The sequence below is a fragment of the Augochlora pura genome, chromosome 2 (genome assembly GCF_028453695.1).
Source record: "Augochlora pura isolate Apur16 chromosome 2, APUR_v2.2.1, whole genome shotgun sequence".
In the NCBI taxonomy this organism is placed as follows: Eukaryota; Metazoa; Arthropoda; class Insecta; order Hymenoptera; family Halictidae; genus Augochlora; species Augochlora pura.
In genome coordinates this window covers 9203751-9229938 of record NC_135773.1, presented here as the reverse complement: position 1 = coordinate 9229938, position 26188 = coordinate 9203751, and the positions used below count along the sequence as shown (strand labels likewise).

At 36.4% G+C, this 26188-nt stretch overlaps 3 protein-coding genes across 10 annotated transcripts in view; 2 read left to right on the top strand and 1 right to left on the bottom strand.

Annotated features, from left to right (window-relative positions):
* Atp8b (ATPase phospholipid transporting 8B) overlaps positions 1 to 6431 on the top strand; it is a 69090-nt gene extending 62659 nt beyond the window's left edge. For all 5 annotated transcript variants that reach the window (XM_078194546.1, XM_078194538.1, XM_078194521.1 and 2 more), the window contains one exon: positions 103 to 6431. In XM_078194546.1, the coding sequence (XP_078050672.1) occupies positions 103 to 519 (417 nt within the window). In that variant the 3' untranslated portion in view covers positions 520 to 6431. The remainder of the gene's footprint in view (positions 1 to 102) is intronic.
* A 95-nt stretch (positions 6432 to 6526) lies between these two features.
* Positions 6527 to 9425, bottom strand: Cdk7 (Cyclin-dependent kinase 7). Of its 3 annotated transcripts, none has more exons than XM_078194615.1 (6): positions 8329 to 9425; positions 8180 to 8259; positions 8038 to 8097; positions 7850 to 7958; positions 7251 to 7696; positions 6527 to 7165 (listed from the first exon to the last, which is right to left on the bottom strand). In XM_078194615.1, exons 2-6 carry the CDS (start codon positions 8231 to 8233, stop codon positions 6818 to 6820), a joined length of 1017 nt encoding a protein of 338 aa, XP_078050741.1. In that variant the 5' UTR covers positions 8234 to 8259; positions 8329 to 9425; the 3' UTR covers positions 6527 to 6817. The 3 variants fall into 3 exon arrangements, with proteins under 3 accessions (XP_078050741.1, XP_078050749.1, XP_078050733.1); XM_078194623.1 differs by having other exon boundaries at positions 9236 to 9425; XM_078194607.1 differs by having other exon boundaries at positions 8180 to 9425.
* A 137-nt stretch (positions 9426 to 9562) lies between these two features.
* Positions 9563 to 12353, top strand: LOC144477117 (N-acetylglucosamine-6-sulfatase). Of its 2 annotated transcripts, none has more exons than XR_013495136.1 (9): positions 9563 to 10010; positions 10073 to 10132; positions 10234 to 10440; positions 10517 to 10678; positions 10750 to 10923; positions 10992 to 11193; positions 11271 to 11566; positions 11644 to 11972; positions 12047 to 12077. XR_013495136.1 is itself a non-coding variant. In XM_078194587.1 (9 exons), exons 1-9 carry the CDS (start codon positions 9900 to 9902, stop codon positions 12212 to 12214), a joined length of 1497 nt encoding a protein of 498 aa, XP_078050713.1. In that variant the 5' UTR covers positions 9563 to 9899; the 3' UTR covers positions 12215 to 12353. The 2 variants fall into 2 exon arrangements, 1 of the variants encoding a protein (XP_078050713.1); XM_078194587.1 differs by having other exon boundaries at positions 11856 to 11972; positions 12047 to 12353.
* The last annotated feature ends 13835 nt before the right edge of the window (positions 12354 to 26188 follow it).

Below are 26188 nucleotides of genomic sequence, written 5' to 3'. Positions count from 1 at the left end.
ACTTTCTAATAAGCGGTAGTGCAATCCTTCTCGAATCAGCAATGTTTATATTGTTGCTTTTCTTCGTAACTATTATGCTAATACTTGTATGTCTGCTTTCAGGCGATGTCTGAACCAACGTTTTGGTTTACGGCAGTGATTTCGTGTATTATACTGGTAATACCTGTGCTGTCGTGGAGATTCTTCTTCATAGATGTTAGACCAAGTTTGTCTGATAGGGTTAGGCTTAAGCAGAGATTGGCACAGCTACGTTCCCGTCAGAGTCAGGACATACTTCGTACACCATCTACGAGGCGAACAAGACGGTCTCTTCGTTCAGGATACGCATTCGCGCACCAGGAAGGTTTCGGCAGACTTATAACGTCTGGAAAGATTATGCGAAAATTACCGAACGGTTCGGATTTTAAGTTCGCCATGCCGTTCACGAACAATACCAGCAAACAAGTTAGTGTTGCCACCACGTCACCAAAGGACAATGCATCCAAAAATTCGCACACACTGGATACTATTAATCTATAATCTGGACATATTAAGTTATAGGTCTTTCCACTATCTGTTGTACTTCGGACGAATCGGTTCAGTAAATTACATAGCAATTATGCAACAGAGTTATCGAATCTTTTCGCAAACGATTTTCACTGTTCCGATCGAAACGGATCTTCATTGTCTGATTTGCAATTAATTCATTTTACGTGCAATCCGTTCTCACAGTATACACACGATACGCGAACTTTGTGGACTTGTGTTACAGTAAGTGATAAACTATTCGTCGACTTATTTAGACTCGGTCGTTTTCGTGTTGATGCTTGCAAGAATTTCAGTAATCCAATTTGATAAGACAATAAAGCATTAATGATTTGCGTAAGAAATTCTACACACCTAGTAACTACGAAAGATTACTATTTCTTTTTTTCTCTCACTAAGAATTACTATTGGTTGAAGGTCATTTGAATGAAATACATTTTTATGGGATTTGTTAGTATTCTAGACTCTGCGGAGTTTTCTATGTCACCGATTCAACAAGTTCATGTTATCTATTTATTTATTAATATACAGAAAACTTATCAAATTGCTCAACAGCAGAAGAGTGTCTCCATTTTTTTTTTTTAAGTGACAGTAAGTCAGTAACGACAGTTTTTAATTAATTTGTGACGGAAAATTTACGTCACATAAGAAAAGAGTCTAGAATGAAAACGACCTGAAATTGAAAAAGATTATTGAGTAACTAACAGTAACCTCTGACAGACTCTCAAATAGAGCACACGGAGAAGAATGCACAGGCTGATTTATGATTATACATTTTTACTTTGAACATGAAAAGTACGACATTATTGAGAGCTATAGTAGAATATTAATTTTGTAAAAAAAAGTTCTCTCACAGAAAATTACTATCTCAAAATTTACACAAAGAATTCTCAATATCCTTAATTATTTCTTTTGGACATTTTTTTCTGTTAGCATTCTCTTGTTCTCTTTCACTTACCCCGGAACTGTCAGTACAAAACATCTTTTCCGGATGATGGTCAGTAGAATCAATGATTTGAAACCCACCTTACACACTTTCTTCTTTTATTGTATTTTGTTACATTTCTAAAATCCAACTCTTTTTAGAATCCCATTTATTTCATTACTAGTCAATTCTCCCCATGTTTCAACCATGTGCTTCAATTTATTTATCATTAAATACGCAATAAGAATGTCGTCATTAATTGTCTGCAGTAAAATTATCTCGAATAAGTTAAATCAATTATTATTTTAGTTAATTGATTGCTACTACGCTATTGAACCAACATCTGCACGGCAGTAAATCGACCTCAAGTATTCTAATGTATAGCTGTGTATACACACCCATTGCAAAATCAAAAAGTCGCGGATTTCAATGTTTCATTTTCTTGAATATTTGTATAAACATGGAACCTTGTTCCATATATGAGCTAATTTTCTGTTTATGTGAATATATGATACCAATTCAAAAAAGAACAAGTGACATTAAAACATAACGCAATAATAAGACAAAACATAATTTGTATGATCATGACACTCCCTGTGTACATATATGTAGAGGTGTCAAAAAAATTTAAATAATATTCCTACATGTATTATAAACTGTCCTATTATGATTGCTGTAAAAAATGAACATGTTTACATGATATACTATATATATAAGTATATATATATATAAGCATGCGTACATAAATGTACATGTATGCATATATACATATATATACATATATAAATAAAAAATATAGTTATGATGATAATTGCCTTTATAAAGTATGAATACAAGAAACAATTAAAATTACTGTATCATAGCATCGACTGTACATATTTTAAAGAGATATATATACATATATATACATATATATATACATATATCTATATATATGTATATAAATAATATTAAATGTTAAGTATACATTTTTTAAAAGAAAGTAATATATAGGTAGATCGATTTAAAAAAAATGATACGAAAATAGTAGCTATATTATATTATACTACTGCGGATAATGTTTGCCTTGGACTGACTATTGAATATATATATATATAATATAATAAACTAAAAAACAGTAGTAAACAATGAAATATGTATTTCTACTTTTAATATTACAATGAATTGTAGGGAGATATAGTCTGTATTGGGAAAGTGTGTTCCACAAAGAACTTTTTTATTTAAACAGAGAAATAGGGATTTATTGCTTTCAAACATTGTGCCTAATCGAGAAGCTACACAGAGTGTTTCACGTTGCAATGATACATTTTGTTTTGTTTCTACTTTACTCTGAACTGTCTCTCTTATTTATTGGTTAGTATTGATACGTTATTGTCACGAATTCTTGATTTCCTGGTAAAGAGACACGAAAACATTTCTATGTAAAGTTTTGTTTCTTCATAATGCAGCGATGCAGAGCCTTTCAAGCAGGGAAAAGATTCAGTTGATAGGATTACTGCATTTTTATCCTCTGTGTTTGGAACTGTATATTGCGGAAAGAATGAGATGAGAAATTAAACAGTAGCAGTTTTCTTTGCGTTCTCGTATACTTTTTTTGTTACAAAATCGAATAGTTTTTACATACAACTAAGTGTATAGTTTATCGAAACGATGTTATTTCCGTTAGTTCGTTTCTTTTTGTTGAATACAATAAATATATGTTCTTAAAGTGAAACTTATCAATCGAGAATTGAGATATTAAAACTGAATTTTGTATAATAACAAAAAGTTGGACTTTCAATAATGATATGAATGGACTGAAGCATAATTTTACAAAGTATTTATAAAACAAGAGAGGAGTTGTGGAATCATCTTCAACATCGGACAACCAAAATGTACCGTGCTAAAACTATTCGTATCCGTGAAAATTGTGAGCATATTCTTTATAGTCGGAGACAGATGATAGTTGTCTAGAAAACAAGCAAAAGCACCGCCTATACTTTTCGTCTAAACTGATTTATATATACATTTATTTTATAACACTTCTTGCTAAGTAGTATTCGGAGATGTGATATTATTATTACGGTCAGCTATATCATAACGTATGTATTACTTATTTTAATTCCGTAAATGAACATAGTTTCAGTTTAATTTGCGATTAAACATCCTTGTAGAATCGAGATACCATGATTTTTAAATAATATAAAGTGACATTAGCCACGAAATTATATTTTTGTTGAACAAAGTTTATTTCATTTCTATGATATACCTGTGCAGGTGCGAATTGTTCACGATTCATTCGTTTTACAATACATCCGAGGGATCTACATTGATCTCCCAAACAATTGAAATGTACTAATATTGTTTAAAGATCTTGGTATATATTGACTTAATGTAAAAAAAAAAAACTAAGAAATTAAGGAAGATAAGCATTATAAGGTAGTCATAACATGTTGTTGGTTGCATAAGTTGTTACATATGTTACTTTAAATACTGAATCAAATGTCTAGAAAACAAAATGCGAAGAGCAAATTGTCTGCTGCATGTGCTCTATAGACTGCGCATCAATTACTGCTTCAAAATATTTGCTTAGGACATAGTATATGATTTAATGAACAAAAAAAAGGGCAATTATAATTCTCGTAACATATACGATTGCGGAATCTTCATTGCATTTCATGTCCAGGGAATGATCCTTTAAAGCTGTTTCTCAAGTACGTGTTCTTTATGGGATGCTAATATAAGACAATAATATCAACAATTAAAGAGTTATTAAAAAAAACCATAATTCATAATATCTTTGTCCCGGTGATATTTCGCGAAAATACTTTTGTTTGTTTGACATTTGTATGTACATTTGAACAATATCTATGTTTCCGTTTCTTCTTTTACAATACTATGTCCTATGTACTGTTTGCAATGTATCCTATTTTATGTACTGAATGATGCATCCTATTTAAAACTACGAGCCCTACTGGATTAAGGGATGTTTTACAAGCATGTTACACGTGTAGGGCGATGCTGAAGGGCATAATAAAACAATGCTAATGTTATCGAATACAATGTTCCTTGCAAAGTGCACGCAGGATAGGGAGATAGTGTATACAAACACGAGAAACATTAAATCTATTAATAGTTATGTTACAATTTCAAGCGGTGGTGACTTTAATGGACTACGTGTTAATCGAACAATTAAAATTGATTTTTTCCGTTTGCAATTTTTCTGCAGTTGTCACGCTCAAATATATGTTCAGTTAACGTATAACACATACACACACATGGTCACAAACGATAATAGCGGGAAGTTTTTCATTTTTATGTTCGACGAACATGCCGATACGAGGAAGGGGAAGGAACGGTTTACTTTTTTGTAAATCGCACTAGATAATGTTTTCTGGTTTTATACTACACTCTGTGTAATATCAATTTTGTAAATCTAACTATTGCTTTAAGTATATATCGTGTACAGTAAAAATCTACATCTTAAGTGTATTATTTTTTATGTGTAAATAACTGGCACGAAAGGACAAATTTATGTTGTAAAAAGAAAGAAACATAGTAAAGTATTAGTACATTGTACACCATTCAAAAAAAAAAAAACAAATTCTGTAAACTGCTTTTTTTCTATAGAACTTCCTTTACAGTAGTATTGCGATGGTACTACACTTTTCTCCACTTCGTTCCCAACAAAAAGTGTACTCATATCTTCACATTTTCATTTGTATCGGAAATTGCTGTAATTGGTATACTGTCTCGCTTCCTTGAATCCGGCGAAAATTCATACATTTTCTTGGAAGAAAAAGTAATCATTGATCACGTGTTAAAAGGGGAACTGTTACACAGTCATTACTTATAGTTCAATCTGAATAAGAAGGGACCACAATACAATATGCTAGAAGGAATTTATCATTTATACATTCTATGTGTTTTAGGGGATTACTCGCCTTTAAATCAATATACTTTTCTAAATTGCCCTCAAGTACTAGAACAGGAAATTAACACAGGTACATTCTAGCGATGTCATAAATCAGAAATTTAATTCCTTAGATTACAATTGTACATTCAGTGTAGTAATCTTCTAACACACCTTTAAATTATCATATTTTATTTAGATAGAGCCTCCAAATTAACACTTTTATGTCAGGATTCAATTAAATATGTGAAAGAATAATTAAATGTTGCTTCAGTATTTAAATGCACATGTCGCCTTAAGTTGTGCTTTTAATGTATCTAAATATACAGGTCTGGAACAAAACTGTTATAGCAGTTTGTAATATATCGGAATACGATATCGTATTCATATTCTGATTAATAATTCCATAAAGAACGTACACTATTTCTCAAATCAAGATTCAGAAGTATTTAATTCATATTGATATATGCATTGACATTAAGGAAAATTTATAGATTTTGTACTTTCGGTTTAATTGTATTTACGTTCTTGTTACCCATCAGTATTGAGTAGGTTTATGCATATGTGTAATAATTACATATATATTTATTTATTTATTTCAAGTCGTACACAGATGTTAGAAACTGTTTGAAAAGGTACAATCTCTCATGAATAGTATGTACTCTTAAAAAAACAAGATTATTTAAAAAATTATTGTCATAACAGAAGAAAAGTACGTAATGAGTACAAGCTTCTTCTTTCTAGAAAGTCAAGATATTTGTAAAGGAGAATGAAACGTTATCGTTTACTAACCAACAGTTATTCCCATGAATCAAAGAAATGTAGACGGCGCATCATGGAAAGAAAAGAGAAAAATTTGGTAATGTTTGTACTTACGGGAATGGAATGATTACCCTAATTGCAAACAAAAGTACGCTGCGAAATGTTTTTACAGTTTTAATAATTTTGTCATCTGGCGCGTGAGCTTTTCTAAGCTACCGAGATTGAAATATTTCCACCGGTTACGAAATTGTTCACGTATCAAACATTTCTTACTAGTTTTTAAGTTAATAAAATTAATGCAGCATACTGTTGTATTTTTCAAAGGAGCATTATTATTTCAACCCGTGATTTTCCTTACCCTTTCTATGGATTTATACATGCTATTGATTCGGGGACATAATATAATATTCAATATAAATGTATATAATTTTTTTAATACTTCATATTTTATATTTCATTTTTTGATTATTCACGTAATAATCTTGTAACAAAAATACATTACATCGCTAATATCATTTGCGGTTGTACTTTAAACATTATTCGATCATTTGTGCGCGATTAACTTATATTAATAGAAATCACACTATTCTCTTCTTCTTATCTTTTTTCAATTGTATATAATATTTATAATTCACTGCTAAATTCATAACAAAAACAGTAATAATGAATTACTCTTCGTGACAATTTATAATTGATTCTAGTTAAAGTTTTAGTTAAAACTGTAATCTTTTTGCAAGCGACGCACCATCCATTGATTCAAGTAATTTTCTTTTTAGATTAGGCTTTTCTTCTGGTTGTCGTTTTACAGATGTAGGAAGAGGCAATCTAGGTCCAGGAGTTGGTGCTGGTTTATTGCTGAAGTATGGCATCTGGAGAGCTTGATCGCATGTACATCTTTCTAACGGATTTACGTTTAAAAGACTAGCAATTAAATCTAAGAGATCGTCTCCAGCTGCAGTGAATATGTGTTTCAATGGTGTTCCAGGAAATGGTTTAAATTGTATGAAATCAGGTAATTCTGTCATTCCTGGCCACGTTTCTTCCGTGGGCGTACCTAATGTCTAAAAATTATAAGAAAATAAATTAAAACGAACTCGAAATAACATATACTTTCGTTAATGGATAGATTTATATGTAAAATAATACCTGAAATATCCTAGTGAGTTGATCCAAATCAGATTCTCCAGGTAAAAATGGTACTCTTAACAAAAGTTCTGCTAATATACATCCAACAGCCCACATATCTATCCCAGTTCCGTAAAGCCTTGCTCCATATAATAACTCAGGTGATCTATACCATCTGGTCACTACCTGGTGGGTATTAATTCTATTCGGTGAACCGAAAAATTTAGCAAGACCAAAGTCACCAATCTTTAATACACCTTCTCCATTAACAAGTAAATTATTTGGCTTTAAATCTCTGTGAAGTATCCAGTTATAGTGTAGGTAGTCTAGACCTTGTAAAGTTTGAATCATATATGCTTTAATATTTGCAGAAGATAACACAATGTTGTTATCCTTTATTATTATTTCCAGATCTGTGTCCATAAAATCAAATACTAGTGACACATTTGATTTGTGGCCAAAAACATCTATAATCAAAGTACATTTGTAAAATTAAAATAGTAATATTTCATACAAAATGATCTGATATGTAAAGATAGTTTTCTAAAATATCTCCTTTAGTCCATTACAAATTTAATTTAATTTGTATATTGTTAATCATTGACATATTCAATGCATACCTAGCAGTCCAATTACATTATCGTGTTTTAGTTCTTGTAACAATTTAATTTCTCTCAGAGCTGTTCTGTTTATTCCATCTCTAGCTTCCGCACGGCTTCCAACTTTAATCTACATTTACAATAATCAAATAATATATCATTTAACAGTATAAATTGATACATTGTATATAATAAGTGTCTGTGTATACCTTTTTCACAGCAACAATTTTTGATGTTTCAACATCTTTGGCTTTGTAAACAGTGGCAAACTGAAATAATAAGTATTTATGTTTGTAAGTATTCATATATGTGCTTGTAAAATACCAAAAGATTAATTAAACAACTATTAACCTGTCCTTCTCCTAAAAAATCAATTTTCTCGTATCTTCGTAATTTTTCCGTCATGTTGTTAATGTATGGTATTTACGAATCTTCAATTAAGTACAGAGTATTTATTCATACAATAGACAAAATCAGTTGTTTTATGCACGTGTAAATACCTCAATCTTATTGAGCGTCACTGTATTTGACGGTTTACACGTGCATTACACATGTTTTCTAAAATATGATGTTGCAAGTGCATTTGCCTAATTAATTGTAAGAATTATCTATTACACTACAATCCAACACCATTAAGTACAATAATACGTTTCAAGCCCTGTTATTCATTGATAACTCGAACTTAATGAATGCACAATAGTGAATACACGAAGCCCAAACACATCATCTAACTATTTACTATTTCCTCCAATGGCACCACATTGTTTACTGAATTTTCTTCAATATATACACAGATTACATTTAGCAACAAACATTGTCTGTAACTGATTCAATTAACACTTATTTTAAAGATGCAGGAAAATTCCAATTGTCCGTCATACTCCAGGCACGAATAATCAAATTGTATTATACACATACGTATGTCAGATGATTGAATTTTATGTAATTATTTTTTTCTTTACTGTCACTTTAAGTGAGATATGAGAAGTTGAACAAATATTTTAAGGAAAAGAAAACATTTAAGACAATCTGTCATAACTTATCATGCAAAAAAGTTCATTTATTATTGCAAATACCACAAAACAGATGATTCGCATTGCATTATGCATAAAATACGGTGTTAAATCCGGCAAGAATCAATTACTGATTAGGCGATAATAACGCCTCTTGTAACGAAATATGAAAGCTTTGGTCAGGGTTTTTTACAGCGCCAGTAATTAACTGGCAAAATGCTGAAACTTCTAGCCAAACAATTGTCTATTGTGATACAATTTGGTGCCAGTCACACGTTAAATCTTGAAGCAGACGAGAGTGCATGAGAAGATATTGTTAGGAACAAAATTCTTATAAAACTGTCTAAAACGGCCCCAAATTTGTCCTAACACATGTTCCAAACATGCTACAAACCTGTTCTAAAAGTATCCCAAAGTCTTCACTAAACTTAGTCTAACGCTATTCTAAGTTAATGCGAACTTTCCTGTAAGTCTACTTTAAATAACTACTATATTCCAATATAGTAAATAGTTCAAACGTAACAGGTGTTTGGAATTTTGATAAACTGAAGTTACTAGCCAAAATGAAGCTTCAGATATCACCAAAAGAGGCGTCACTATTTGGCTAGAAGTTTCAGCGTTTTGACATTTACCAATTGGCGCTGTTCGAACTCTGATCAGAGCTTCCAGATTTCGCCACAAGAAGCGCTTATATTGACTACCCGGCATGTACATTGCCTAATTTGACACTGATCTGTATTTAAACGCTGAAATTGAAACACAAAATAAATTGTTGTTAATTTGTCTAGCAATTTCGGCGTTTTATGGTAGCTTTAGAAAATGATTCTTACCAAAATGTGTATTGAATCACATGGCAAATGTGGCTAAAACTGTTTGGGTTTTTAAAGTTGTATACAGTAAATCAAAGTCCAGTGTATGAAATTGGATGCCGATTGATTAAATTGATACCGGAGACATTCATGTTACTACTTACAGTTTATGACGCAGTTTATTCAGTAGCGATTTAGCGACCACTTACGGTATAATACGAACATTGTTTTTGTCATTAATTGTTAGAAATGTTTATTCCAATATTTAATATTTTGATAAGCTATCTAACACTATCATACGGTGCAAAAAATATAGTATTAATCATCGCAGATGATTTAGACATAGTTCTCGATGGAATGGTAATTATGATTATGAAAAAATAATAGCATTTAAATATAACAATGACTATATTAATTTTTAGGTTCCGCTGAAAAATACTTTAGACTTAATTGGAAGCAGGGGTGCGTCATTTTTAAATTGTGTAAGTTATTAGAACATACAATTTTGTTTTATATTCTTATAAGTTAAATAAACTTGCCATTAAAAGTTGACAATGATGATTTATGGTAATACTTTTTTTAGTTTGTTGCTTCTCCAATTTGTTGTCCAAATAGGGCTTCCATTCTAACTGGTAAATACCAACATAATCACTTAGTAGTGAATAATACTGTTGCTGGTGGTTGTAGTAGTATTAAATGGCAAGAACTTCAAGAACCAAATACATTTGCAGCATATTTGAAGCAACAGACGTCATATGCAACTTTGTATGCTGGAAAGTATTTGAATAAGGTAATTATATTTGATGAAGTAAAAATTTCAAACTAGGATAATTTCTGGAATTTATTAATGAACGACATTATTAAAGTATGGGAATAAAAATGTTGGTGGAGCAAATCATGTACCAATAGGATGGGACTCTTGGTTTGGTCTTATTGGAAATTCAAAATATTATAATTATTCTATATCCATCAATGGAACTGTACAGAAATTTAACTCCACACAATTGGACTATCTCACTGATGTAATTGTAAGTTTAAACTTACCTATGTTAACTTATTATTTTCCTTGATCATATATTTTTAATTAAAATTATTTTAGTCTGAAGTTGCAGTAAATTTCATCGAAACTCGCAAAGCAGATGGCCAACCTTTTCTTGCAGTTCTGGCACCTCCAGCACCTCATGCACCCTTCACACCAGCAGTAAGACACTATGGCAGATACAATGGCACAAAGGCTAAAAGGACACCTAATTTTAACAAACTTACAAATCTGGTATACTACACTTTATTTTCTATTTTTTCCTGTTACTGTAGACTACTCCTAACGCTATTGTAAATTAGGATAAACATTGGTTAGTAAAGGAAGGCCTGTCTCCACTACCCGATGAGGTATTACCTAAATTAGATGAGGTCTATAGTCGTAGGTGGGAAACATTGTTAGCTATTGATGACCTTGTAATGAATGTTTATCAAACTTTGAAGTCTGGGGGTCTTTTAGATGACACTTACATCATATTCACATCTGATAATGGTTACCATATTGGTAATTGTGTTTATGTTCAACACAGAAGCGAATATAAGGTACAAATATAGCCTACTTTATACAATATCTTTTTATAGGCCAGTTCAGTATGCCTATAGATAAACGTCAACCGTACGAAACGGATATCCGAGTTCCATTATTAATAAGAGGCCCTGGGATTGAACCATCCAAAATTTCTGCACCAGTCAGTAGCGTCGATTTGTTTGCTACAATTTTGGAAATAGCTGGAGTGCAACGACCATCTGATGGAACTTCTTTGTTGAAAAAGAAATTGCCAATAGATAGGACTCTGTTAATAGAGTATAGAGGCGAGAAATCTGTGGGAGTTCCATCCTCAGGTTGTCCAAGCGATGATAGCGATACCAATTTATCAGTAAGTTTTACACATAAAATGATGAACTGTAATGAGGTGTTGCTGACATCTTCTTCTCCTCTTCACCTGCTTCACAGACTAGGAAGATCCACCCTCCCGGTATTTATCATCTTTACTATTGCTATTTTTTAACTGTAACTTCTAATTCCTGAAGTATAGAGTTCAAAGAAAAAGGAACAAGGAAATCAACTTACCCAGAGTCTGACTGATGAGGTGTTCGCAGGAGAAGTAGTTCGACACCTTTGGACTATCAGAAAAATAATTTTATTATAATTTGTATTGTTTATAGTACTGTATGAAGGACATGGCATGCAAATGTCAGGATGCAGCTAATAACACGTTTAGTTGCATACGACGCGTTTCGCCAAAATTCAATAACGTTTTCTGCGTTTTTGAGGATGATCAGGTTTCATAATTAACATATCACTACACACTTTATCCGAATAATTACATTATTGACATCGGTTTCATTTTTTCCAGCATTATGTTGAAGCATATAATATCACTACAGATAATTATCAAATGGAAAATATTGGGTACAGTATGAAACGTAATCACCGATACCGATTTAGAAAATTATTAAAAAGAATGTCCATTTGCAAAAATGAAGATTGTGTTTTCTCACTTCCAAAAAGCGTTTACATTTAGATTTGTATGCAGTACAAAAAGTACAAATGATAATGATTTAAAAGGTAGTATGTGTGTTCATAGCTATGTGGAATTGTTATTTTTATATATACATTGTATCCGTACGTATCTTTTTATAAATAAAATTTAATTAATAACTGATAAACATTTATTTGTGTTGTTTACATTTACAAATAAGCGGCTAATTGGCGCTGTACGAATTTCGGGATTACACCACAAGAAGCGCTACTGTTTAGTTAGAAGTTTCGACGTTTTACTAACTACTAATTGGCGTTCTACGAACTCTGAACAAAATTTCCAAATTTCATCACTGGAGGCATCACTGTTTGGCTAGGTGTTTCAGCGTTTTGCCATTTACTAATTGGCGCTATTCGGACTGTGACCAGAGCTTCAAGATTTCGCCACAAAAGGCGCTATATCGCTTAACAAGCAATTGATTCTTACCGGATTTAACACTGTATCCTACGGATAATGCGGTATGGATAATTGGTGTTATTTCCAATAATAAATAAATTATCTTGCAAGATACAGATATAGAAGAGAAAAAACGGTAAATTGCTATCTAAAATAAATTGTTGGTACTTTATCTTACAATTTAAAGATTTTATAGAGGCTTGAAACCACTCGAAATATAAAAAATTAATTTTAGTTAGATTTGTATCGCATCGCATAGCAAAAGTGGTAATTAAGGTATTAACAGCAACTAATATTGCACATTTTACACGATTGAATTTATTAATAATACTCACTTCGTTTATTTCCAGCATTATATTAATACAATATCATCACATTTAATTATCAAATGCAAAATATTGAAAATACTGTGAAAGATAATATAATCGACACTGACTTATAGAAAGCCGAGAAAAAGAATGTCTATTTAAAAATAAAGACGGTGTTTTCATACTTTTAAAAATCATTTCATATTTGTGTAGAATACAAAGTATAAACGGTAGTAATTTTATATGTGATATAATATGTTTCTAGATATATGGTACTATTATTTTTATATGCGTATTGCATACGGTATCGTTTATATTTATAATGAAATTACTAATTGATTAGTATTTGTTTGTTGATACATTCATTTTACGCTTACTGCGTCCGTGACGGTATAAAGATACATACCATTAAAAGTTGGGAACGCCGGCGGCCGTCTTACTTCGAATTACTGCATTTATGGAAATCGCGAGCGAAGAATACGCCGCGAATCTGGATATAAGAATAACTCGTCTTGCTTCCCGAGTACCTCCGGCAAACTGTTTTCTTAGCAAATATTTTTATTAAAGCCCCGCGGTTCGAATATCTGAATAGGAATCGCGCCATTCGGCGGGGGACGACGGGGGTGTAGAGGGGAGGGACGGAGAAAAAGAAGACGAACAAAAATAGAACGCAGGAACGGGCTTCTAGAATGTCCATAAATTTAATCTATTAAAACGTTTTGAATGATTTAACGATTTAAGATAACATATCGTAGTACAACGTAACAATGAAAAATAATAACTATTGGATCGTTCGAAAGGCTTCCTCCACGCGTCATTTGCGTTACAACGCGCGGAATCGATGTTGTAACATGTTAAGCGGAGATGCAACGTGTACAGAGATTTCATGGAAAAATGGGGGATCAAATAATTTATAATGTAGATGGCTCCTCTATTATTCTTTATCGGAATCGGTAAAACGAGGACTTTTTAATTCGTTTATTTAAAAGCATATCGATTCGATATGCAGACTAACGCAAAGTAATTACTCAGTCGATGTATCAATGTAGCGGTTAATTACAAAAAATATCTACAATAAATTTCGAATATTTTTAAAGTAAAGGAGCGGATCCGTTTTCACCATTTACGAATATTATTAAATTTATTAATTAATATTAATTACAGATGCCGTGAAAATGGCGTTGCCTTCACATTTGCTCGCATGAAAATTATTTATGTTTTTAGGTAGACATTTACGATTGTTTACGTACGAAATATTTATTTGCTATATTTTTTATGTCCGAAACTTGATAATTTGTATACCTCCGTGTACAGATTAATTTAAAGATATATACGCAAGTCCATGCTGCAACCTCTCGGAAACAAAACAGCGAAACGGTGAGGGTAGCTATAAAATGGACCGATTCGCTCCATTCAGTAGCAAGGACCGTAAGAGACATCCTTTCATGGTGCATGAAAGAACGTCGAAATGTTTGTACACTCCACGTTACTCGCTCTATAGGCTGCTTAATCGTTTGCACAGATGGTATTTCGGGATAGCATAACGCTTGGAAAATTCTGCAAGCGAAATCTTGCTAATCTGGATCACGTTCACGGAATTCATAAAACAGTATAATCTTAAATATATTTTTCAAACAAATTGTTCTTCTGGAACTGTGCACGCAAGGACGAATTTCGCTCCACAAATGAATTTTTGTCTGCGCGCAATCATTTTCGAGTTATTCAATATAATGCAGTTAAACTTTATACATCAGCTACGAGGTTTGTTTTCATCTTTTTGATATGCACTATCTCTTTCTGTAATTACTTCCTTAATATACTTTTTTAGAATAGCAAACAATTAATCTGTTCAAGACAAATAGCACACGGTATATATGTAAACAATTCGGTGTTCTGCAAAATGAGGAATTTAATTTGATAAAGTGTGGAAACTACTTATAGGAAACTAAAACACAGTATTCCTTCAAGCGCGTCAAATTTAATAAACGAATCTTAATGAAGATTCCTCGAAGTAAGAACTTCATCAAAGAAATTTGTTTTCGTAAGATGATGTTTCCCGGTTCTGCAGGAAACCCGACGTAAATTACCGGATAAATATGCAATTTAACCACAGCCACCTCCAATTTTAACGACCTTGAAACATTTAGCGCTCGTAGATGCGCGAGGGGTCGTTAATGAGGCGAAATCTAAATTGTGTATCGCGCTTTTTGTGTCATTGATAAACAACGGCGGAATGGAAGCAGTGTTAATTTAAAAACTGCAACGTAGGTATTTTAAACGAATTGTGAACACGTTACTATTTCAATTTCATAAATAATACGCTAGCAATCAATTCAATTTTATTGTCGAGTTCGCAATATTTTCCAATCAAATTTCTCATATTCGCTGGCAAAAACTTAATAACTTTAATTATAATGCACTGCGAATGGTTTCGACGACCCCGAAAACACCCCTAACTACTCTATCTGTCGACCTCCTTCCTTGTTATTCTAAGGCTACCCCGTTTCAACCCCCAGCGATCCAAGGTTAATTCCAAATAGGATGACGTTCAATTTGCCTCGATTACTATGCCACGTCGTTTAACTAATACGTGTAATAATTTAATACTTTATCGCAATTGTTCAACTTGGAGAATTCTTATCTAGTATTCTTATTTTACAGCCGACGGTTAATTAAATTTTAATCATTTTGTTGCGCTTATTAATAGACCGTAGATATTATGCATCAATAAAAATTGTAATTATTATACATTATCTGATGCATTACGAGAAAACGGAATGCAAAATTGTTAATAAATTCGAAGAATTTTAAAATACTGTTACATTACAGTATCGATCTGTTAAAATTATTAAGCAAATAAATTAATATCTACGTAACTCCTGTATTTTGTAACTACTACAGTTTTTATTTTGCATAAAAATCCGCGATCCATTGTATTACTAAGAAACACTTTGTGTTAGCGCCTGTCGGACTTAGCAGTTCGAAAGAACTCTTTGAAGGCGAAACAAATTTATGTTTTGCAGCGAGCGCATATTACAATTTAACGCATCTTTCAGAGATTTCAACGGCCACCGGTGTACAACGAAAATCTAGCGGAGCCGGTATCCCCGGGGGGCAGGAAAGCTAGAATTCAAAACTCGGAAGCCAGCGAAAGCCACTGATCCTAATGCAGAAGGAAGCGATCACTCGCTCCGTCGATCAATGAAGAGAGGAGAAAAAAAAAAGGACTTTTCGCAAGCCGACTTACACGTCTCAGTGACGATGTAACGACTTCACAATTCGAGCCGAGGCCTGTTAATCCTCGGGCCGATCGATCGAGCCGGGGATTCATGCTGTTTACCGAAACGCCCGCAAAACTTCTCTTTGAAAGCCGCGGAGGCTTCAGCTGTGCGCTTCTTTTCGAAAGAGCGCATTGTAGCGTGACTCTCGACTTGCACATTCTCCTCCACTCGTGTACTTGCTTCAAAATTTCAATATTAGTCCCCGTTTAATAATCCTCGTGTCCCGGCGCGACTTCGTTCGAAGAAAAACGAACGGCGGGGCATCTCGGTTACGAGGGGAGGGGACGGACAATTTGGGAGAGGCGCGTCGGTACTCCTAATTGATGACAATTTCAACCGGGTATTGAGTTTCCTTAGCCGATAATAATGAAAGCACGAAGCTCGCGTTTCGGGGCCGCTTACCATGACAACAGCAGTCAAATCAAACACGAAGCTATTAACTAGGTCAACATTTTGGGTTTGGAGGTACTTAGTCCCGGCTACTTGGTGCCTTTGCCGGCGAGCTGTACGGCCACTCCGCTCGTGTACGCTTCCGTGCACACGTAAACGCGCTGCCGTGTATGCATGTATAGATGTATTTGTACATGTATTTGCACGTATAGACGGCCACGGGTTTCACGGTGAACAAGAGCAAAGCAGCCGTGTCGGGGCGGTCTTAAATAAATATCTAATGTGCAAGGGGGCCTGTGCTGGCCCCGCCAATATTGTTTTAGGCACAGCCGCTGGCCACCGAAGATTTGTAACTCGAGAAACGAGCGCCACTCGTGCGCGAAACTGACAAGATACCAATAGGTGTCGGACGATCCGGTCCGGTACTTAAAAGTTCCCGAGGTATATCCGCCTCCACGCTTTTGCTACGGCACACCGGCGAAATGACGGTCGTCGATCTGAGAACGTCGCAGCTGCCGAATCCACCGCCATTACTTTCGACCCCGTGCCGCCTGCGCGATTACCATTTCCATCGATTAAGGTTCATTACAACGAGTCTTCAGTCCGAATTGTTATCGTTCGATTAATCTTCGTCTGTCGGTCGCAAAATTAACGTAATGTTTTAGCAAAAAATGTCACTTTCTCTGTTGATTTTTTAGCTTCGCGTCGTCAATGTCAATCCTTTAACAATTGATAACATTTAGAGAAGGTTCCGGTCATTTCTTAGGCATTTCTTCTCGTTCAATTCTCGCAGTATCAAACGCTATAATTATTATTACTATTATCTTATCGTATTTCTTTTTTTTAAATGTCGCAAACCTATTTCTCGATATTCGCTCGCTTTGTTATCAGTTCAACATAAACAAACGGTCAAAGTAGTAGGCCTAAAGCAGGCTGGGTCCGAAAAAGCTCGGGCGAGTTACGGCGAGGGTTAATTACATTACAGCGTAATGTATTTACACCGAGTTCCCGATTTATTCTTGGTCCTTTGTCTTTCCAGCTCATCCTTAATTATCACTACTTTCAATTCTCCTTTGTGCCTGCACTTCTACGTCCCTTTAATATCACTCTTTTTAGACCACCCTCGCCTGCTCATTCATCTCACTACCATTCTAGACCCCCGGACCTTTTTTCTGTGTTTCCGAGGCTTATCATCCTATCTCTTGCTTTCTCGCGTTCCTCTAATCTAATGTATTAGTTTCCTCGCACGCGATGCCGCCGGCCGTCATTTTCTTTTCCCCTAACAGTAGTCCGAGTACAGTAGAATTCCGATTATCCGGCGCACTCTGAACTGCGACAAATCGCTGGAAAATCAAATATACCGGATAATTGAACTACAACCACGTGTAAGCTAATGAAAACGAGGAATACGATTTGAAATAACAATACCCCGAGTAATGCAGAAACGCAACTTATTAGTACGAAATAAGATTGTATAGATAAGTACATGAAACATATGAGATATATTTATATTACAATATAAAAGGAACATTAACATCAAGATTACTTTATTCTGTCACACGAAGCAGACAGCTGAGGAAACAAATAAAATGTATTTTTAAAACAATTAAAAATGAAAGAAATAAACGTAGGTGAAACTCATCGACAGTACGCGTTCTCATAGTAAAAGTGCTAATCTTTCGACTGTCTCAAACTAGAACTATAGAAGATCGTTTAGTTCTTTCGTTATCTTGTTCGAAACAGTACTGCCTCATTCGCGTCAGCGTTCTCTCTTTAGATAAATTCTCATAAAAGCATGAAACTATCGCCGAGATCCGAAATTGTTTTCAGTGTTTCGTTACAGGCTCATTTCCACGCGCGCACGCCGATTCGCGACGGACGCGAACAATTTTTGCCGAAAATCCTCGCGGTTCTCGGAACTGGGACAATCTTGAATAAATGCACGGTGTGTACCAGACCTCCCCCCCTCTCTCTCTCTCTCTCGTGCCGTGTTCCGTTTCTCGTTCCGGCCGGTGTAAGGTTTGCTCTCGCCGGTATTTGTCACGGTAATAATTAATTAACAGCGGAAAGTTTCTCCCACTCGTTCGGTCTTTGCCGAGGCTTTTTCTGGTCGCCGCGCGGCCCCCCTCTCTCTCTCTCTCTCTCTCTCTCTCTCATCGCCGGCCGGGCAGAGAGAGACCGGCTCTCTCATAACTGCGTTCAGTGGGCTGCTCTGAACCCCTTTTGCTCATGCAACCCTTATTACCGTGTCGCAGCTCGGTTAGCGCGAGCGGGTTAATGAAAAGCTCGAGCAAATATAGAATTTCTCGTAAAAACTACAAATTACTGCTGCGCCGGGTGCATAGCCGCGTGCAACGCACTTCGTCGTCGTCCACACCCCCTCCCCCCCCGTTCCTCCTCTCGCCGGTCTGTCCTCTCTCGCCTCTCGCCTCACCTAACCGCTCTACCGCGCCCCGCGAGCACCGCCGCGCGAACCCCCCCCCCCCCCCCCCCTGTCCCGACCGCGTTTTCCCCTCGTTCATCTGAAATCCCCACGTTTTTTCGCCGGTGAAAAATTATACAACGGTATAATACGCGCGAGAAAAGGAAATAATAAAACCGTTCCCCGGACGTGTTTCGAAGATCGCGTCGGGATTTTATATAACAGGCGAAGCGGACCGGCTCTCTCGTGCCAGATGAAAACTCCGTTCGACTATGTCCGTGCTTCGAGCGTGCACGCTCAGTGTTTTACCCGTGGTCCGCTTAAAAGGCCGAAATGAAAGGCCATAAAGTTTAATTTCGCAAGAGTCAAGCCGGCTCTACTGTAGCTCCTACCGGCAAGAAGTTGCTCCGCTAGCAAGAAAAAAAAAAAAAGAAAGAAAAACGATTGGAATACTACGGATGCATTTCGTGCCGGTTCCTCGGCTCCTTTCCTAATAATTGGCCGGCGAACGCCGGGCTCAACTAATTTCGAACGCTTATTGGAATTTCGTTCCGCTTACCGAGACTTTGCCTTCTTAAATCTCGAAGCGTTTCACTTATCGAACGGTACACTGTTTTACGATAGAGCGGAGGAAGGAGGTCGAATAAGCAACGCCATTTTATTTGACAATTTATTTGACGTTTTATTTGCCATTTTCTTTGCCATTTTATTTGTCATTTTATTTGTCATTTTCTTTGCCATTTTCTTTGTCACTCTATTTGTCATTTGCTTTTTTTATATTTTTTTACCAATATGCTCGTTATACTGTGCGTCATAAGTACATCGTAAATTTTCCCGACGTCGAAACAATATTTTTAATTACAACGTATATTGTTTTATAGCAATGCCAAGACTAGATTTATGCAAACTTCGTACGATTTATATTACACTATATACTCATAGAAACATTTTAATAATGACTGGAACTGTAAAAGTAATAATCCAAAGAATTGTTCATGTTTGGTGGAAACGTCAAGTTTTATATGAAACGGCGTATTTCGAAAAGAAACATTTCTAACCTTGAAAACTTTACAATTAAATGCTTCGTAATTACGTTATATTCCCTGCATTAACGAGGTCGGAATTCGTGGAAAGAATGATGAAAAGAAGACCGGGTTTTTTTTTCCACGTACACATGAATCAGAAATCCTCGCGAAATTGCAAAACGAGAAGTTCCATAGAACACGGTTTCGCTTTATTTTGAATTCCCGGAAACTGACGGCGAAGGAAACAAAATTTCATTTAATTTCCGTTTCTTCGAACTCGCCCGTAGAATTTCGAATTTGCGTAATGTTCCGTCGTTCATCCAATTGCGAGCGCACGCCGGCCTTAGGAGCAGAATAGAAAAGTGAAACGGGCGAAGTAATTACCTTGATACCTGTTATTTTTCACATTAGCGAAACAAAGTTATGCGCTATGATTTACTGAAATAAAATTATGTTATTCATCGAAGTGAATTAAATGTAAACAAAATATTCTGAACTATGACAGAAATATTTTCCGTGCTATTCATATAATATACTATGTGAAATATTGTCTTGAGAGTTTGTTACAACCGATAGAATATTTTGTATTTAAAAGTATATTCCTTCGAATAGAGAAAAAGTTTTTCATTTTCCGAAATACATACACATCGCTGCATATACAAAGAACCCGTTCGAACTTTTGTAGTGCACGTCAGCTTCTTCCAAGCGTCTTGCAGTCATGGATACGTCTGTAACACCGTCACCGAGTTATACCGCATTATATTATTACGCCGGTGGCGGTGTTTGTCAGTTTAAAACCAGGAGCCATTAGCAGGTATTATTTTAGCCGTGATCCACCGTTAGCGGGGAACAATGGCGTCGTCGCCTACGTCCCACGATATTAAATGAGGCGAAGTGATACATTTCGAGGGGATAGATGAGCAAATAGGGATGATGCGGTGATGGCACGAGGGACAGCAGGGGCGACAGTCGGAGGAAGACCGAGCACGGGGGAGCGAATGGGACAGAACGAGCGAGGAGAACGGCGAAGGGCTGGAGCAGCGAGGGGATGAAGAGAGAGAGAGAGAGAGAGAGAGAGAGAGAGAGAGAGAGAGAGAAAGAGAGAGACGGATAACGGAGCGAACCTGGTCAAAAGCACAAGAGTTGAGAGAGGAGAGAAGGGACTCGGCGCGTATTACGTTACGCCCCTGGGCTGTGTAAATACCACAGCGCTGTAATCTAGAGTTAATGGTGCTCTCATGATACGAACGCCTATTAAAGCCCTCGAAACTTATCTACAAGAACTAATCACACTCACCTGGCTATCTCGCTGTCCTCCCTCCACTAATGCGCATTTTATTTACCGGCGCGCTCGGATTTGCTCACGAGTGATTCGCGACGGATGAGTTCGGTGTGCCGGTGTCCTTTGATTTCCAGCTTGCACGGCGAATACTATGCGGATTTCGTTTCTTTCTCTACCAACTGCGATCTCTTGATTGGCTTCCAGTTGAGAGAAAGAAATATACAGAATAATATATGTATATTTTATACATATCGTATACATCGTATATACATTATATGTTATTTTGAGATATATTATTTGTAAGCTTTTCATAAGGTGTAATATTAACCACCTGCGGTACCATTTTCTTTATAATTACTATGATTAGAATATTTTTCGTCACACTAATTTCTCAGAAGGAAAAAGAATTTTGTAATCATTGCGTACCTACGTCTAGTCGAATGTTTACTACTTAAGGGAACGGATGAACATTTATACCTAACAACTTATTATTATAAATCATCATCACGAATCTTTTGGTTTCACTTGTTTGTGTTATATTTTTAAAAATTTGTTGCTGTAAGGGATTTGGCCGTGGAAAACTGTGATATACAACAGTAGGAGATAGTACAGTGCCAACAACGGTAAACATACGTATAATTGTATTCAAATATTGTCTCATATATCTGTGTTTGGTTATGAACTGGATATTGCCTAAACGTTATATAATAAAAAGCGCTGCCGATTTGACGCATTCGCAGGAAAAAAAGGAATACACGCGTGGGACGAAGAATTTAATAATATCGTTGCATTATTTATACATTGATTTAGCTCACGTATTCGCGTTCGTTGAACATTTTGTTAATCGTGCGCTCGTTTCGTGTTCACGCGTGTGTACGAAAATGTTAATTTGCGTTATCAGAGGAACGCAGGAGCACTCGCTAGTCTATAATATGTATCGCGCGGATGCGCGCGTTCGCGGATATTTTATTGGAAAGATATTTCTTATCGGGTATCGAATCACTTTTTAAATAGAAGCGCAATATGATACCGGAGCGTGTAAAAATTTCAAATAATCGCTTGCGCACGCGTTAATAACGCTTCTTAATATCGCAGTGCAACGAGAGAATTGATCGCATTGTAAAACCAACGAACTGCGGACACCGCCATAATCGATCCCTACGCGGCCATGCAATAAATGATCGCGAATTAGCCGAGGACCTAGGCGAGCGGCGGAAATTCGAAAACCCACGCGCGCGTCACCGCCGCGAAAATAGATATTCACTGTTAATATTGTATTTACTGGGAGAAGTTGTTACTTCCGCTCGGGTTACAGCACAAATCCGATTTTCCAGCAAATTTTATCAAATGAAATTCTACGTTTTCCATTCATGCACAGCCGACTAGCAGCACTCCACTAGGGTAGATATATTGACTGTGGCCAGTACATCTGTATTATTTATATTTTCTTATTTGAGGTCGATTATAATCCCTAGTGGCTGACAGAACTTCGAACTAGTAAACATATAGTATTTCTAAGTCTAATATTATTGCAAATATAGGGACAATTGCACACAATTTATTAATGTTCTATGATCTAATGTAACATTAAACATTACTCCTCGTTCCACATTAAGCCATCAACGAATTTAATTGCGCGAGGGAATTAATTGTAAATGCTTTCACTAATTACAATACAAAAGTGAATATATAAAATTAATAAAAAAAAAAACATCCTTCCTACGCTACATATTCTTTGTAAAGAACTCGTGGAATTATGTGTTCCTCTTACATTTACTAAGTAGATGTACGAATTATCATTTTGTTACCCTGTTGCAAGTTAAGTGTCGAAACTAAAGGTACTGAATAGTTTACCGAAGCATATTTTTTACGTGATACAAAAACTTTAAGAATAGACGCGTTGAAGTTCGTTTAACGTTGTCGCAACCGGCACATTTGCCCTAATTGCGCCGGGATCCAAGCGGACAACGGGAACTACGGGGGAGGGCGCGTGCTTGTTTTAACCTAGCAGTACGCAGAGCGCGCGAACGATCAAAACTTTGAATGTGATTTATCGCGACGGTAACGCGGCCCTCGCATAATATATCAGCCATCGCGGCAACAGGCGGAAATAATAGTTTGGAGAATTGTAGGCGATATCAATGCGCAACGGGCGCGGCGGCGTCGGCCGCTGTCTCTGACAGCGCAATTATCTGGTCTCGCTTGCGGTCGGTACGCCGACCCCTTTTATTATCGCCCATCCCCGGAATCATCGCACCTATCATATATACATATATATATGTATGTATATATATATATACGTTCTGCCCTAATGCAATCCGCGTATTGTTGGCGGATTGTCAGATGATATCTGTCCGTCCGCGCACAAATCGGCCGAATACATTTTTGCATATAAATTTGTTTTCCACAAAGAGACTCGCTTTATCTCGGTCCTCATCGTCAGGGGTGAGCCGTCGACCTTCTCAATTCCACGGGAAGAATAGAATTTATTCCGCCGTTTTAATAAAGACACTCGACACCGACCGCGCTCTCTAATAGCCGTGATCTAGAATTTAGAATATTCTCGCCGACCGGCGACATTCGTCCCTATTGATTACGACAGAATTTCGGGCGAACGTTTACAGTTTTGTGGCGTGCTGCCGCGGTTTCCGGGTCCCCATTATTGCCGGTCGCGGTTAACATGCCGATATCGAACGCGGCTCAAAATTTCGTGGTCTTCCGTGCTCTGCTGATTTGAACCATCTGAAATCGTTGACTCGATTTAACACGCGTTATTAATGAACGAGAAACGTTTCGGACTCGCCGGCTTCGAGGAGCTTCCGCCACGTTATTAGTATCTTTCTGTGGACGAAAGCGGTGATTTTCTTCATTATACAATGAAATATAAGGTGCTTGAGAACCTTGTTGTACAATCCAGGAATTAATTAGATCGGAATCCGGGGGGGTGGCAACGCTAAATGACGCAATCGTTGCGTCACCGGTCTCGAATGTGTCCGACGAAACGGCGGATCTGCGCTGTAATTGAATATATGGTGCGAAAATTTATATTCGGAATTTACTGGACCATGGATTCGTTATAATCGTGGCAGAATGAATGCTTCTATGACAAAATTCAGTAGCTGAAATATGAAATTGTGAAGACATAAGAAGAATTTCTTAACGATGTTGCACTATTTGCAACTTGACATGGTTATTCAATAGAAATAACTTATCGTTCAATTACAGTGACATACAATCGCATCGAAAGATTGTTCTCATGCATAAATATCCGCAATCTAATTGTTACAGTTTCAACTAGAAGAGAATTTAAGCGCTGTATTAGACTACCAGCAAATTTCTAAAATAAAAGACCGATCGAAAATTGATTCGAAACAAAAAGAATGGATTTCAAGATGAACTATTGTGAATGTTAACGGAGAAAGGAAAACTAATTGTAGAGACATCGATTGGAAGAACTGGACTGTCCGAGGAAACGTCGGGTCGCTAAGTTGTTCGCTCGGCGCGTTTGAGCGCGGCCAGATTGCGCGATCGGTATAATAAAGACAGATGAAACGATGAAGGTAACTGCGCGGCTGTGTTCGCCAGCGGATACGCGGCCGGCCACGTGTCCTCGTGCACCTGTCAGCCGGGAATGTAATCGCGGAAATCAAAGAGACCGGGATCAACGATGCGAGAGATTCTGCGCCGATAGCGTCGCGTTCGCGAGAGGTGACAGCGAAAAAAAGAGAGAGAGAGAGAGAGAGGGAGAGAGAGAGGATCCGAGGGTGTTACTAGGCAGGAAGCCATTTTGGGGTTCTGACTTGATTAACTGAACACAGTCGGCCGCGCCGAAGAGAGAGGACATGCATCTGCGATACGCAAGCCGAGCGGCGGCCAACATCGGGAATCCTTGTTTGAACCGGCGAATGGGAATCCTTATGCGTGTGATAATCGAGTAACAGTGGTTTCGTCGGTGTCGTCATGATTACATTACTGATTATCTTCCGATGCAAGATCTAACCGGGCCTTTCACATCGCAACGGGAACCCTGCCGATTAAGCGTTCGCGGTTCACGAATTTTTACGAAACCGTTCGCAGCTTTCTAATCCCGATCGGAACGCTGTTTCATCTCACGAATAGACCGTGAATCTTTATGAATTATTTTTCAACGCGGCTCGACGAGATGTCAATTAAATAAAAATATATTCAATCCTCGAACAATTCTGAGCTTTCTGAGCTTTGTTCGGTAATTTTTCGAAACATATTTTTAGACATATTCCTTGCAGAATCATTAGCCTTTCTGTTGTTTCTAATGTAACGGCAATTCATTTGATTCAATTGCCGAAAATTGCATAATCGAGTGAACGATTTAAGTGCTCTGAGTGAAAATCGATCCAACCATCGTCAGTATAACACCACACAATGTAATAATATTATTCAATTTTTCATACCTTCACAATTTCATATTTCAGCCGTACAATTTTGCCATAAATGCATAACGTCCATCTACTTATGACTATAAATAGCGGATCTTTGTGGAAACCGAAGTCACTTTTATTAGATCGGTATAATTGAATGATCGATTGATGCGAGAGTCGTATTTAATATTCTTAGTAAAATATTATCATCAACAATCACTTCGTGTAAAATTGATCAACCTGAAAATTTGTTCTGTTGAAAACAGAGTAGCAACGTCGTTATTATTTGTTAATACACGTCTGTCGCCGGAGTCTAATTAAGAACAATGTCTACTCGCGACTGATCTAATGAATACGTAAGAAATGTTTTCGTCTCACGGAAGAACTATACGTAACATCTGTAAAATAATTCGCATCCTGTAAGTAAGACATTCGCATCTCTCCAGTCCTTCATT

Excerpts from the sequence above, each read along its gene's own strand:
- LOC144477117 (XM_078194587.1), top strand. The coding sequence starts at position 9,900 with ATGTTTATTCCAATATTTAATATTTTGATAAGCTATCTAACACTATCA. Across the intron at positions 10,011-10,072 it reads ACATAGTTCTCGATGGAATG|GTTCCGCTGAAAAATACTTT; the intron begins GTAATTATGATT and ends ATTAATTTTTAG. Across the intron at positions 10,679-10,749 it reads ACTATCTCACTGATGTAATT|TCTGAAGTTGCAGTAAATTT; the intron begins GTAAGTTTAAAC and ends AAATTATTTTAG.
- Cdk7 (XM_078194607.1), bottom strand. The coding sequence starts at position 8,233 with ATGACGGAAAAATTACGAAGATACGAGAAAATTGATTTTTTAGGAGAA. Across the intron at positions 8,098-8,179 it reads ATTTTTTAGGAGAAGGACAG|TTTGCCACTGTTTACAAAGC; the intron begins GTTAATAGTTGT and ends TTATTATTTCAG. Across the intron at positions 7,959-8,037 it reads AAATTGTTGCTGTGAAAAAG|ATTAAAGTTGGAAGCCGTGC; the intron begins GTATACACAGAC and ends TTGTAAATGTAG.